The sequence below is a fragment of the Crinia signifera genome, chromosome 5 (assembly GCF_055691185.1).
Source record: "Crinia signifera chromosome 5, ASM5569118v1, whole genome shotgun sequence".
Classification (NCBI taxonomy): Eukaryota; Metazoa; Chordata; class Amphibia; order Anura; family Myobatrachidae; genus Crinia; species Crinia signifera.
The window spans coordinates 130086908-130101968 of NC_139221.1; the positions used below are offsets into that span (position 1 = coordinate 130086908).

At 43.5% G+C, this 15061-nt stretch overlaps 1 protein-coding gene across 1 annotated transcript; it reads right to left on the bottom strand.

Moving 5' to 3' along the window:
* Positions 1-3530: 3530 nt before the first annotated feature.
* Positions 3531-14850, bottom strand: LOC146079546 (serpin B8-like). The gene is made up of 6 exons (XM_083186280.1): positions 14686-14850; positions 12975-13112; positions 11691-11808; positions 10222-10364; positions 5731-5889; positions 3531-3932 (listed from the first exon to the last, which is right to left on the bottom strand). The coding sequence occupies exons 1-6, from the start codon at positions 14848-14850 to the stop codon at positions 3531-3533; spliced, it is 1125 nt and encodes a 374-aa protein (XP_083042406.1).
* Positions 14851-15061: the final 211 nt, after the last annotated feature.

Here is a 15061-nt window from a genome sequence, read left to right on the forward strand (position 1 = left end):
ACTGTGTGACCACCATGTGAGGTCATACTGTACACTCCCTATTTCCCACTGCCTGCAGTGCAGCTCACCACCAGCCCCAGAACAGCAGCTGCCACTGCCAGCAACATGGGTTGCTGAGAATATGAAACATTTCTATCTATTAATGCCAACCTCTTATCCCACTTAGCTGAGTCTCTGGTGGCACCAGAGTCAGCGTGCAGAACTTTTACCAAATTCTTCCATTGTGTCTGCTTTCCCATGTTATCCCAGAAGCTGTGAAAATGAATTACTCAATTAATTGGCATATCTACCAATATAATGTAATGTAATGTATTGGTTATCTCTGTTGGTATAATGTAATCCAAATCTATATGTATACTCATACATGATTAGTATCATTCTTATCAAGAACCATATTGATGTAAAACAATGGGTATATTTGCTGATCTATATATATATATATATATATATATATATATATATATATATATATATATGTTTAGGGATACACAGACAATATAATATGATGTGTTTCCCTGTCAGTGCAATGTGATGATGCCTTTACTTGTATTATATATGTCATCACAGCAGCTGGTATAACATATACTGTGTTTGTTTTTTTGGTACTTATATGTTGGGCACCCGCTAAGCTATTTGCTTAGTTTTCCGCGTCCCCTCGCCATACTTCGGGCTCGGCGGGTCGCTGCGCTCGCCACACTATGTAAAATCAACTCCATGCCGACATGGATATTGGGGGTATGAGCGTACTAACTATAGTGGGCGCCCAACTAACATATAAGTACTGTTTTTTGGAGGTTATTTAAGGGCCATATGTACCTGTTGGGGGACAAATTATAATTTTTCCTATAGAAGGCCATTGTGTTTTTTCCCTAATGAGGTGAATTTTTATAATTATTATTTCTATATTAATAAGGCAATCCTGCCTTGCCCAACCCCCACACCTATTAATGTGGTCCTTTTCAGCGCCACACACATGGGTGTTTATTTCACAATGTTCCCAAAATAACTTCTAAAAAACAGGCATGAATGAACAGGCATGAAGGTTTAAGAACTCCTACAGCACCCACTTTGACACTTAATTCATAGTAGTGATCCGAAATAGTCACTACTTTGCTGTGTATATAAGTTTAATACATTGTATGCAAGTGATTAGTTACTTATGCTTATAACCCATGTTAGTTTGCAATGCATTTTGCATAAATCTTCTATAAAACCTACCTGTATATTATGGGAAACAAACTTAACAGGTGCATGATACAGTATTCCACACATTAAAGAACACGAACAATGATTTTATGTTTATTAGCACCATAGTAACGCCCATGAATGTTCAGACAGAAACACCCTAGAAACCAGTTAATTGTTTTGGCAGAAATTCTATAATTAAATGAGTAATCTAAAAATAATTCATATATTAGTTTCTAGGCATATAATATTTTGATTCACATAGACTGGTTAAAATTTCAAACAGCACCTTTATTTTTTCCACCAGTTAAGACATTCACACGAATTTGCAGCAGGTAACAGATTACGGCATTGTATTCCATGGTCTGATTAACAATACTGGTAAACAATACAATAACTCCTTATGTAACCCTAGACCCCCAGCTTATCTCCTGGCCAGCTTGTCTAGCATCAGGAGTCCCTGTCCTGTCTTCAAGGACCATTCTTAAAGGCAGTTCACAGGTGCAACTAATTAATTTGGCTTCAGTTAATTCCTGACCTCATACAACACCTGAACTGTATCCATGTTTAACTGCTGTTCTATCATTAAAGCAGGTAAATACTATATCCTTCCCACAGGGTTTTTACTCCATTTTCTTATGCACTAAAGCCCCTCTGCCATGACACCGCTGCGGGGAGCAGCAAGAGCTGTCCTCTACATTAATAATTGCATATGTTAGTGCATATGCGATTATTACGGATGTTGTAAGAGGTGATGTCTGGCAGCGGATGTCAGAGCATCCTGCCCTTAATCAGCTAGAAACATTGCCTCGCCTGTACTTGTTTCTGACCCCATAGTGGTCCCTGCACTCACACCTTCCAGCATCTGCTCCTGTGCAGGTTCCCTCGTCATTTGACCCCAGAGCGGGTTGGGTCTTGCCCGCACTCAGCCCCTTGCCCGGTCCGGTGCAAGGGTTATTGCAAACTGCCTACTCCCCCCCCCCCCAAAAAAAAAAAACAGCATCTACCCACTTTCCCGATCAGTCAATCTCTCACACATTTGCCAGTCCTGGTCTGAGTACCCCCCCCCCCCCCCCCCCCCCAGCTCTCCACTCCAGTTCTCTGCTCTCAGCTCCATGTCCGCCCCCCTCCCCGGATCTACACTCCATGCCTCCCCCTCCCCAGCTATTGTTTCATATTTACCAGCTACCTTGCGGGTGTTTCCTGGCGCCGTTGTCCGGGCACCATAGAGGTGCTCCTTGTCTGTTATTTCCTTCTCCATGTGCCGGACGGTGCAGGGGCTGAGCAGTGCGAGGCACCAGAGCACAAAGCTCCTCAGCCTATTCCTGCTGCTTACTGGCTGGGGCAGAAAGAAACAGCTTCCAACAGCACACCGTCTGTAGTTTCACCCTGCACCTAACTGTTGGAGTAGGGGCGGGGTTGCTGCTCCCCGCTGCCACCACCGACTCATGATGCTGTTGGCCCGGGATGTCATGGTGCTTGCGCAGCGGCACTGCCCGCTGGCATGCTGACGCTAGTGAGGGGTGGGCGGGCAGCTGGTGCCTGATTAATGAGCTGATGCTTGATTTCTCCCCCTCCGTCTACCTCCCGGAAACCTACTTAAGAAAAAAAAAACCTTCTGGGAGCAAAGTGGCAGCTCAAGGGCGCCCTCCAGCGGCAGGTGCCCTAGACAGCTGCCTGAAGCTGCCTAGCGGTAGCGCCGGCCCTGCCCCTTACATTAATAGCAGCATGGTGGCAGCAGGCACTTGGCCCTAGTGCCGACTGGCTCTATGAAAACCTGGCAGAGACAGCACATAGCGGCTGCTGCTCTCTGTTATAAAGAAATATTAAAATACCAGAAATTACAGTGGGGGCATAAGTGCCCCCCTGGATCCGCCAGTGTGTGTTAATGTACAGTATATTGCAGTACCAAGGGCTGACAGGACAGGGGGGGACCGTGGTAAATTTGCTTGGTAAATCTGGTGGCACAGCATAAAACAATGGGGCATTTGCAAATGAAAATGGAAGGCCCACAGCAGATAATTGGGAATATCTGCTGCAATCCATCCATAGTACATCTAGGAGATCCTTAATATTTGCAGGTACTTTACCTCCAATGATTACTGCCAAACTCAGAGGCTACTACATCTGGCCATGGGTATTTGTCCATATGTGGAGGTGGGGTGTGGATGTTTGTACACCTAACTATTTAATATCATTTAAATGTAGTGTCATATTCAGAGAATGTATTTTTTTTTTTTAAAGTAAAGTATAAAACATTTTTTAATAAGTTATGTACAATACATAATACAATTTTGCACAGTGATAGAGATGGTACCATTCATAAACATGTAGAGTACATGATCTCAGGGTTTATAGACCTTTCCACTCAGCAATATACAGTTGGACTTCTTGTGCATGATGAAAAAGAAGAAGGGATGATCTGCCTTTACTTCATCACTAGGATAACTGCGAGTAGATAACACGGCAGCACTGGTGCTGGCGGCTTCTGTTCCTTTCTCATTAACCTCAAGAAAACTCTTCTGGTACACATCAGATATAAAGATATTGCTCTGTCCTGTCATGCCCGAGAAATTTGCGTTGGTTTGACTGAATGCATCAGGCATTCCCATAGTTGATAGAATATTTTTTACTGAGAAGCTTTTTTCAATTCTGAACTTTGGCAGGTATACCACTAGGTTCCGCATTTTCATCTCTGTTTTGTTCATCCACATAGGTAACTTTTCAGCTGACATCTCCTGCTCTACCTGTGTATAAAACAATAGCAGATAAAGGAATGTACAGCTTGGTGTCCATATTTATTTCCCTAATTCCTAAAAATGTTAGAATTTTTTTCTTATTATTGAAACACAAATTAATTATACGATGTAATAAAAAGACAAATAAATCATAACATTTTTAAGTTGTACTTCTTTATTTAGCCTTATTTTCAATAAAATATAAAATGTTATTGTTAAATGTATTCAAATATTTGGTAGTCTTTTTGTTCTCCATGTTCCAATATCTGGGGGCACTGCAATTTAAGGGGGAGTTATACTAAGCCTTGGAGAGTGATAAGATGGAGAGAGATAAAGTACCAACCAATCAGCTCCTACCTGCCATGTTACAGGATGTGTTTGAAAATGTAATTTAGGGGCTGACTGAGCGCCTAAACAAGACTAGGAAGCTGGTTGCTCGCTAGCTGTTACTGAACTACAGGTCCCAGACAAAGGATCTTTTTGCTGAAAGACAGTACTACAGGTTACATAAATGTGAGGCACCTAGCAGTCAACATCCAGGAAAGCCTTTCCCATGTAACATATGCGATTACCCCAAAACCAGGCTTGATGTTTTACAGGCAAACATGAGTAAACATGGATGGCATGTGCTGTGTATGCCCCTCCAGCCCTGGCACTGGGTACTGTGTTTCCCACTCTATGGATGGTATTCAATCCCGCTTCATGACTATCGGGCCGGCCCAACAGTCGTGACCCGGTCCTGTTCTATTCTCGGCCCACTCGACTGCATCTCAGCAAGCTGGATTCAATGTTCTGCCTGCCAAGTGCCAAAAAGGGGGTGTTTTACAGGCAAACATGAGTAAACATGGATGGCATGTGCTGTGTATGCCCCTCCAGCCCTGGCACTGGGTACTGTGTTTCCCACTCTATGGATGGTATTCAATCCCGCTTCATGACTATCAGGCCGGCCCAACAGTCGTGACCCGGTCCTGTTCTTTTCTCGGCCCACTCGACTGCATCTCAGCAAGCTGGATTCAATGTTCTGCCTGCCAAGTGCCAAAAAGGGGGTGTGGCCGCACGAAACGACCATGGATTGTCGAGCTCACGGATATTCTCTGCAAAATGAGCCCAACTGCTTTTGAAGTTGGGCTTGTTTTGCCGAGATGCCTCTTCAATGCTGTCGGGAAAGCATCTCAACTATCGGGCCTTCATCTGGCACCCGGGTGCTCTTCTTTTGAAAACATTCTTTCTTTGGGGTCATATACAGTCTGACAGTGCTGTGCCACAATGCTTCATAGGTGTGTTATAGTAACTGCCGTGTGTTTGTGCCGCTTCTCTGTCTTTTGTTTTGTTGGCCAGCCTTTGGCGACCAATATTGTGAGCTGCGAGATTGTCAAAATTTACTGGAAATTAATGTTATGTAAAATACAGATGTGTCCCCCTCTGTGGTTGCATACGGCACGCAGAGCTTCCTAGCATACCCACAATTAGGGATGCCAATCCCGGGGCATTTTTTCAATCCTGGTATTCGGGATTGAAAAATCCCTAATAATAAAAAATGCCCTGGCCGCCCACTATTTACTTACAGTGGGAGCCGGGTGCAGCCGGGAGCCGGGTATGCTGAGTGGGGGGGCGGGAGGGCTGCTGGCTGGGTTGCACCTATTTTGATAATTCCAGTTGGCATTTAAAAGGTTAAGTACATCCCACCCATAGAATGGGCAGGCCATCATGGCTAAAACAGTAACATTAAGCAACACTGACATTATGCTCCAACATTCATACAATTACAATGTATTTTAATTTCATATCTTGTTTGCATTTGGTTTACCTGTTTGAACACTGTATTATTATCTGGGAGAATTATTATCATACTAAAGTCTTGTGCTGATCCATATGGAAGCTCCACAACTTTTATGCCTGGGTTGTTGATATATCTTACATTAAAGTGGTTAATTATATACATCATATTTACTTCCACTGCTTCATTCTGAAACACATGTAAAAAACATGGAATTAATTAGAAGATATTTGGTCTGTAAAATATAGCAAATCATCAACAAGGAAAACCATTCATACTAGCTCGCAGTGCTACAGTTGCATGGCCAAGTATAAAGCTTGCACTCTGAATGTGTACAAACTAAATATTAAGTGGAGAAACTTGTGAAAGATTCCTTTGCTATTTGACTTTCTATGCATTCTTTGCTAACTCATTTGCTATTAACATACAATTCATGCTATCGGCATTATATTTCCACTATATAGTCATTGCTACCTTGTCTATCTGGGTTTCGATTTGTGCTGTCCTGGGAGTGCGCATCGGGATTACAAGATAAAAAACCTGTGCAATCTGCATGCGATCCCAATGCAATTTTGACTATATAGTCAAAATCTCATGCTGGATTGTAGAAACATAGAAACATAGAATTTGACGGCAGATAAGAACCACTTGGCCCATCTAGTCTGCCCCTTTTTTAAACATGTTACCTCAAACCATATTTGATCCTTATTTTTTTTGTAATGATATCAATATGCCTATTCCAAGTATGTTTAAATTGATCTACTATATTTGCCTCTACCACCTATGATGGGAGGCTATTCCACTTATCCACTATACTTTCTGTGAAGTAATTCTTCCTCACATTTCCCCTGAATCTTCCTCCCTTTACAGTGTGTGGCATAATGTGTAATGGGCATTGCATTGTTTAGGATAACGTGTAATGGGCATTATGGTGTGTGGAATAGCGTGTAATGAGCATTATGGCATATGCGGTATACTATGCAATGGGTGTGAGATGTGTAATAGGCGATACGGTGTGTAGTATAATATGTAATGTGTAATAGGCATTACGCTGTGTGGAATAATTTGTAATGGACATTAAGGTGGGTGGCATTATGTGTAATGGGCATTTCGTTGTGTGGCGGTATGTGTAATGGGCCTTACGGTATATGGCATTATGTGTAATGTGTACATCTTTGCAGCGCGCTTTAGGCGCGCAATGTCCCTGTTGCCGCTATGTAAGGTGGGAATGATTCATTCTGAAGTCCATATACATAAATATGTCACCTATTTAGTTTGCATTGATGCCCAGTAGGCGTAATGGACAGGGCCGGTGCTAGGGTGTCCGGCGCCCTCCTGCAAACCGTACATTTTGTGCCCTTTCACATTGCCATTGCAACAAGCTGCAGCCCGATTGTGGGAGTGTATGCAAAATGCGATCCTATGGAGGGCGCATGTACATGTATGAATACACCATCTCAGTGCTGTGTCTGCAAAATGTTGCAGGCAATAAAGGTGTACTCGCTGCGAATATCGCATACGTTATGGGCTAGATCACATCACATTGCATTGCATTGCACAGCATGCATGCAATGTGTGTGCGATGCGATCCGAAAGCAGTACAAAAAGTATGTGCAGCACTCGTGACTGAGGGAGAAAGGAGGGGAGAGAAGGAGGAGATGGAAGAAGAGGGGAGGAGATAGAGGGGGCGGAGTGTTGAGGACTGGCAGCGGCACTGGCACAGCACACTGAGAAGAGGGAAGGAAGGGGAGGCGGCGCTGCTGCCTGTTCGTCATTTGATTGACAGCTGACAGGCGCAGGAAGCAATAGGTAGGGGACGGATCCGGACATGACATGTCATTCAGGCATTCACAGACAGTGCTACATGCCTCAGCGCAAGTGTCCGTGAGGAAGAGGGGGGCAGGTAGCAGGAGGAGGACAGTGTGTGTGCGGTGCAGGGAGCTGCTCAGCCTCTCCAAACTGCCGCCCGCTGTCAGACAGGCACTGCGGGCAGCGTGCAGGCTGTGTGCACTCGCGGTGCAGGGAGCAGCTCTTTATACTGCCGCCCGCCCGCTGTCAGACAGGTGCTGCGGCGTGCAGGAGGCAGTGACGTGCAGGAGGCAGTGACAGGAGGCAGTGACAGTGAGGGCTGAGGCAGCTTTAGCAGAGCAGGGAGGGAGACAGCGCCCTTCAACATGGGGCCTCCCTGCTTTGCAGGAGCTGCTGAGTGGGAAGCGCCGGCCCTGGTGATGGACACGCCCCTACAATCCTGCACCCCCTAAGAAAATGTGCTGCACACGCCTACGATGATAGGCAATGTCTAGATCAACAGTCACTAGGTCGACCAGTTATGGTCGACAGTGACTAGGTCGACAGTGAAAAGGGTCGACATACCTAAGGTCAACACTGCCAAAAGATCAACATAAGCTTATGGTCAACATAAGCAGGGTCGACAGTTAAAAGGTCAGCATGAGATGTAAATGTTTTTTGGTGTCTATGTAATCACTATGCTTCGAGCACACTATTATATTCCCACTCTGTCCTACTTGGAAAGTAAAGTATGAAAAAGGAAAAAAAAAGAAAAACTCATGTCGACCTTTTGACTGTCGATCTTGACCATAAGCGTGTGTCGACCTAAGGTATGTCGATCCTTTTTAGGTGTTGACCTAGTCACTGTCGACCATTAGTGGTTGACCTAGTGACTGTCGATCTAGACATTGTCTATCCACTGACTGAATACCACATGTGCACGCAGGGGGGGGTTTCCAAATACCTAGAACCCCCTCCTGCCCCAGATCTATCCGACAAGGCACCTGTATAACGCAGCTGCGGCAGCTTGCCTGACAGTGACAATCTGGAGCACTGCCCCATCTCCTGCATGCTACTATTTCCCTGCATCCTCCCGTTGCCGCCAGAAAATCCTCCATAGAGGTGTCACATGCTCAGTACCTCTGGTTGCCTGGCTGCTACTTAACGGCAATGTTGCTTCCTGCTGACAGACCCCCCCTCACTGCTCGCTGCTGTAGCTCCGCCCACTCATGGCATTAGGCTCCACCCACTTACAGCATTTTCCCCGCAATTCGCAGACAAAAAGGGACTAGGAAAGGGGTCACTGTCTAGTTGGGGACTTACTGTATAACATAGACAAGGATCTCCTACAGCCAGTGACAGGTGACAACTGTGGTTACCTAAACTGAATGTGACTGACCACACAGACTAATCCCTGCTAGCTGACCTCAGTCAATTGGTCAGGCTCCTCTTACAACACCCACTCTTATCAGCTTCATACTGTTCCTTCCTGTTTGGCATAGCACATAAAAAAAAAACAGATATGTAAGAACTGCCAGTTCTTGATGTGGTCAGCATCCCTTCAGTCAGGATCCCAGCATGCAGTATATCAATTGGTATCAGACATCGATGCCGGTACCTCCAAAACATCAGGATGCCAACTTTAGAACTCCAACAGCCGACATCTTGAATGGTGAGTATGCAGACAGCAGGGAAGGTGGGTGGGGGGTAGGTTTAGGCACTACTGTGGGGACTTAGGGTAAGGCTACGGGAAGGGGAAGAATAGGCTTAGGCTGCAGAGAGAGAGGGGGTTAGGGTTCTGCACTTATAGGGGGTACGCTGCAGTGAATGAGGTTATGGTTAGACAACAAGGTATGGGGTTAGGCACTAGCTGGGAGGGTTAGAGCGTGGATTAGAGACTGGGTACATATGAGATTACTGTGGGTGAGTTGATTTACATAAAAATTTAAAAATGTATTAATATATATATATATATATATATTTATATATAGTGTGGGTGTGCAGACCGGCACTCTCTCCTCTGTAGCAAAGGCCCCGGTGCCTTTCTAAGCGATGAATGGAGAAATAGAAAATGAAGGCACTCTTTTGTTGTTATCAATACACATTTTTGCATTTATCCAAGTCCCTGGAGTGCCTTCTTCTTTATTCTATTTCTCTATACTGTATCTATTTATCTATCTATCTATTTATATATATATATATATATATATATATATATATATATGTGTGTGTGTGAGTATATAATAATTGCACCCACTTACGGCATGCAAAATATTGTATGCAAAAAGGACCTTCCTGGGTGGCTCAAGGGGAAATTGTGAGCGACTTAGGCAATGGGAGAAGTCGCCCTAATATATGGGTACCTTGAGGTAGTTGGGATATTCGTTTGATGGCAACCCCCATACATATCCTGCTTTTGCCCCTGCATACCCTTTGGACATGGGCAGACTCAATAATCGTGGTACGCCATCATGGCCTATGATTGTGGCACTTCCCGTGAGACCGCACTCCTGCTCACTGCTGTGGAGGCATTGCTAGTGTTCTATGAGATGCTATCATGCCCCCCATTCTCTCTCAGTGAATTGACGCTGTGCGTACAGCGACTATTCACTGACTATTCACTGCTGCTTCATGTGACACAGGACAGTCACAAATAAACGTGACTGTCCCACAAAACACGGGGCAGTTGGGAAAAATGCTGTAACTTGCTGTAATCGTGAAGATTTTACATACCGTCAATAAGGTAAACTGGGCCTTGGAAGTCTTCTTTGGATTAAACTGTTTTGTCCAGTTTGCAGCAAAGTATAATGTATTTAGGAGTACTAGTACAGAGTTTGATGAAATTGATTGTTCTGGTAATACATTTTGAATTTTTCCTTAAAAGAAAAGAAAATAATAATATTAGTTGGTTAAGAATTGCAAAACATCACATATGAATTCAATGTTGTTACTGCATTTATTGCCTATGGTTATATTCCATGGCAGAGGTGTAAGTTCATCTCCATTGCCTGGAGGCAAATTGGAGATTGTTGCCCCCCACCCCAAATATGATGCTTGCCAACATTCACCTGTGCATATCATCTCAGAGTCCAGCAGCATTGCTACAGCTCAAGCTAAGTGGTAAAAGGTAAGTAGACACCTATATATCACAGATATCTCAGCTAATACAGAAAAGCTGCAGCCTGGAACAATTGATCAAGTTTCAGAAAGTTAAGGTTTTAGAGCAAGACCCCTAAATTTGGTGATACTTTAGCTTGTGTATAGCTTACAAACTTCTGTACAGTATCAGTGGATCCAGTTGTGTCATGCTGGACTAATAGTGTCTCTGTAGCAAGTTCAGAGACACCATGGGGGTTATTCTAGTTCACTTTTTCTGACAAAATCCTTCTTAGATGGACAAAACCATGTGCGCTGCAGGGGACAGATGTAAAATGTGCAGGGAGAATTAGATTTGGGTGAGTTATTTTGTTTCTGTGCAGGGTAAATACTGGCTGCATTATTTTTACACTGCAATATAGATCTCACTTTGAAGTAAAATCCCACCCAAATCTAATTCTCTCTGTACATGTTACATCTGCCCCACCTGCAGTGCACATGGTTTTGTCCATCTAAGAAGGATTTTGTCAGAAAGAGTGAACTAGAATAACCCCCCATGTTAGTAAGCGGAAGTTTTTCCTATGCTGCAATAAGCAAACTGTGAAGGAACTCTGAATCCACCATCGACTGAGCACAGCTTACTATTGGATGCAATGTCCCAGCATAAAGATAATGATGATTTACTTAAGTAATATTTTACTACTATAAATATATCAGCAATAACAGATGTTACTTAAATGCTGTACAGTCCCAAAGTATTTCAATGAGCATGCTGGCATTGCATTTGTCAATGAGATGTCCTCTTGAGTAATTAATGGAGTACAAGGCTCCATGTGACATGGGCAGGGTCATCATGTGTACAGGGAAATGTAAGCATGCATAAAGACATGGGCTGAGAGTTTAAAGGTGAAAGGAACAGGCTTTTCCAGCTCATGTGCTCCACGTGATGAAAACAAGTATGGTAATATGGGAAGATTTTGCTAAATATAAAATTAAGGATAGAAAAATAAGTTTTACATTTAATATTTTCCTATCTAAAAATGTACATCTATATAATCACTAAAAATAACTTTTATGATTCTACATGAATGAGAGGTTAAACACACCTTTTGTCTGTTGACTAACCCACTCATTAATGTGCTGCCGTGATTGATCTGCATCATGAAAAAAATCCAGCTGCTCCATGCTTGCGTTATAGACATTTTTCATGTCTTCCACAAAAGCCTGGTAAAAAGAAAAACAAGAATAAAAAAAACAAAAAAAACAATATATATGGAAAAAGTCATATGCTGTGAAATGCATATATATATATATATATATATATATAATTTTTGTTTATTGTTTATTGTTTCTATTCTCTCCCTTTCAATGTGGACTATATTTATATGGGTAGAATTAGTATTAGAATTGGTATTGCTTGTGTTTACATTTTATGAAGATACTGTATGTGTTCTCTGAACACCAAACCCACCTGAATTTGGCAATTCTGAGTATTTCCGGGCAAAACATCACCTTCAAGTGTTGGCTAGTGTACGTTTTGGATTCAAAAATAGTCTCTACTTTGTGGTTCCAACGCCATTTAACACAGGTCGTTGAAGGGTTAGGGTGGGCTGTGAATTGCAGCATTAAGCTAGTGTCTGTGAAGGGCTGATGCAACTAAGCACTGCTGTGGCAGACTTTAGAGCTGTGGGCTGCCTGAAACACTAAGAAGAAGTACAGGGTGAGATGCACTAACATCCATAGCCCCTCTCTGTCGCACATCGACAACTTCAGCATCGATAATAATCGCATATGCACTAACATATGCGATTATTATCGCAAAGGACAGCTCTTGTGATGCAGCCGGTGATGTAGCAGCGGGTCCCCAGCTCCTCCTTCCTGCACCCGGAAGGGGAAGTGCAGTGCTAGGGAGGAGGAGGTCCCTGGTCCGGGCAGCACAGCAGGAGGCTGCCCCGACACAGGTGATGGGGGTTAGCTCAAATCAGTGCAGGGTGGCAGGGGTTGGTGCGAGGCGGCGGGGGTTGCGATAAGAAGCCCATAGGGTATCACAACGGGGGTATCGCCATCAAAACCTGGCAATATCCCCTGTCGCGATAACGCGGCGATTGGGCTTATTGCATTTTTCCTTTAATTCATCCCACCCACAGTCACTACAGACGTGTTAGTGAAGGACTGTGTAGTAGCACTATTGCTACATATGGCTGTGTTAGACTGTGAAGTGCTGTGGGGTGCAAGCACTACTGTCGTATTGCTGCTATGGTGGTTTCAGACTAAAAAAGTGAAAATATAAATAAAACTGTGAAAAATAATTCATTATACCTGTATATAATTAAAAAAAACTAGTGTTTTTCCAAATGACCTTTGAGGGTAAAATGTAAAAGATTTCTTACTGGGAGAAAAGTCAAAGTCTGTTCTCCAAACAATTTGTTGACATTTATCAATTTGGGACCGTCTCCATTTGTCACTAATTCTTTCAGAAGATTTTTGCATCCAGAATGGACATCTTGAATATCATCAAAATGAAGTGCCTTAAAATAATAAGAATATCCATTAGCATGTGCTTAAACAAAATGTAGTATGAAAATATTAGGGATACACCTTCAGCACTGGTTATTACAGATCCTATTTCGTTTTATCTTAGGCACATAGGCAAACGCAGGGGGGGGGGTGTTTCTGGTTGCCCAAACCCCCCCCACCTCTTGGCAAGTGCCTTAACTTATGACAACAATAGCACTGGTATATAAAATGGTCAATAGAGCTGCCATCACATCATGCAGCGTAAAGGCCCCCTTACACATGTCCAACTTATCTAAGGGTCAAGTTGGACCGGATTGACTTGAGATTGATCCTATGTGCAGGAGGATCAATCTCTTGGTTAGACCCAATGCGCACGGGATTGTGCATTGGGTCCTACACATCAGGTACATCAGATTTTGGCAGATAAATTGGCCCAATCGATCTGATTTGGGTCAAATCTCACAAAATCTCACAAGTGTAAGGGGGCCTTAAGGGACAGAGCAGAGCTGCTGCACATGCCTATTGTACCAGATTCTTCTACCATGTGTACTGCCCTCAAACATTGCAATGAACCAGAGGGCAGCTGGCAGGAGGTAGACACAGGAGCCTTACCATTGAGTAGGAGATTGTGAGCTTAGAAAGTGCAGTACTGGTTCTATTGTGTCTTTGTATTTATTTATTATGATATGTTTAAACATTTCCTGAGTTACCACTCCCCCAGAGCTCAGATTCGGATGGGAGGGGGGGGAGGGCTCCGATTCGGCTGTGTGGGGGGGGGTTTGCCGGGGTGCCGGTAACTGAGGCGGCGGGCCGCCTAGTTGCTCCATAGGGGGGGGGGGGAGTTGCGGTGCAACTCACCTTCATCCGGGGGGGGGGGGGGGCGGCTGCAATCTGCAAGTGCCTAGAGCTGCCTAGTGGTGGCGCCAGCCCTGCCCATATCCCCCCCCCCTCAATGCATCAATCTTCAGCCATGTATACATGTATACATTTCTTAACCTGGGTGCTCTCATTTACTGCCATATCCTACTCTATCCTCTTTTAGGTGTGGCTGTCTGTAAGTATTGACGCAGGGACTGATTATGCACTGTGACACAGGCAATAACATATTATTCAAATTTGTATGGGAACATGTGTGGAGAAACAGGCAGGAAAAAAACTAACAGGTGAGGGACAGGCAAGGAACAGAACAAATCTTAATCATCTTGGTAATCACAAGATATGGATGATAGTGTTTGCTATTTAAGCTGATACTCTGGTATGGAGTTATGTCCAGAGATTTCCTTTTATAGGGTGGGAACTTGAAATTGGTACCACATGTGACATCACATTTTGCTGCTACTGGCTCTTTATATTGCACATTGTTCAGGATCTAAAGGTATTTTGTGTCCAAAGTTTTATGATTGAAGTAAGTAAGATAAAAACAAGTGAATCTTGGGGTAGCTGCTATTTTGGAGGCTTTGACCACATTCATTCTTGAAAATATTCATTCACTTGTGTGAGCACAAAATATATCTGACATTTTAACATACTGAATCACATGTACAGTACACAGTGCTGAGATTTGGTACATGATGGAAAACGTACCTTACCCATTTGGGCAGCAGTGTTGCCTCTAGCTCCCAGATATACCATGGAAAGTGCAGTTATCATACTCAGAGGCGCAAACACAACATTCTGACATTCAGCACTTCTACTGAGTTCTCCTAAAGCATCGACAGCAAGTTGGTTGTTTGCACTACAGATATCCATAGCTATATCACTGACAAATCTGTGGAGGAAAATAAAGTCATAAATAATAAACAATACATACACATACAAATCTGAATCAGGCTCTAGGTCTTTTGGAAGTAGGCTTAATACCTGTGTAACATTTAAGTAAACTGCCCACATACTCTGGATAAAACCATTTTGTGTGGTCAGGTGCCTAGGTTGCCTTGTGGAAAATCTGCCGATGATGCAG

Coding starts and splice junctions, on each gene's coding strand:
- LOC146079546 (XM_083186280.1), bottom strand. CDS start 14,850: ATGGATATCTGTAGTGCAAACAACCAACTTGCTGTCGATGCTTTAGGA. Junction 11,809..12,974: donor AGACTTTGACTTTTCTCCCA/GTAAGAAATCTT, acceptor TCTTTTTACCAG/GCTTTTGTGGAAGACATGAA. Junction 3,933..5,730: donor ATAATACAGTGTTCAAACAG/GTAAACCAAATG, acceptor TTTTATACACAG/GTAGAGCAGGAGATGTCAGC.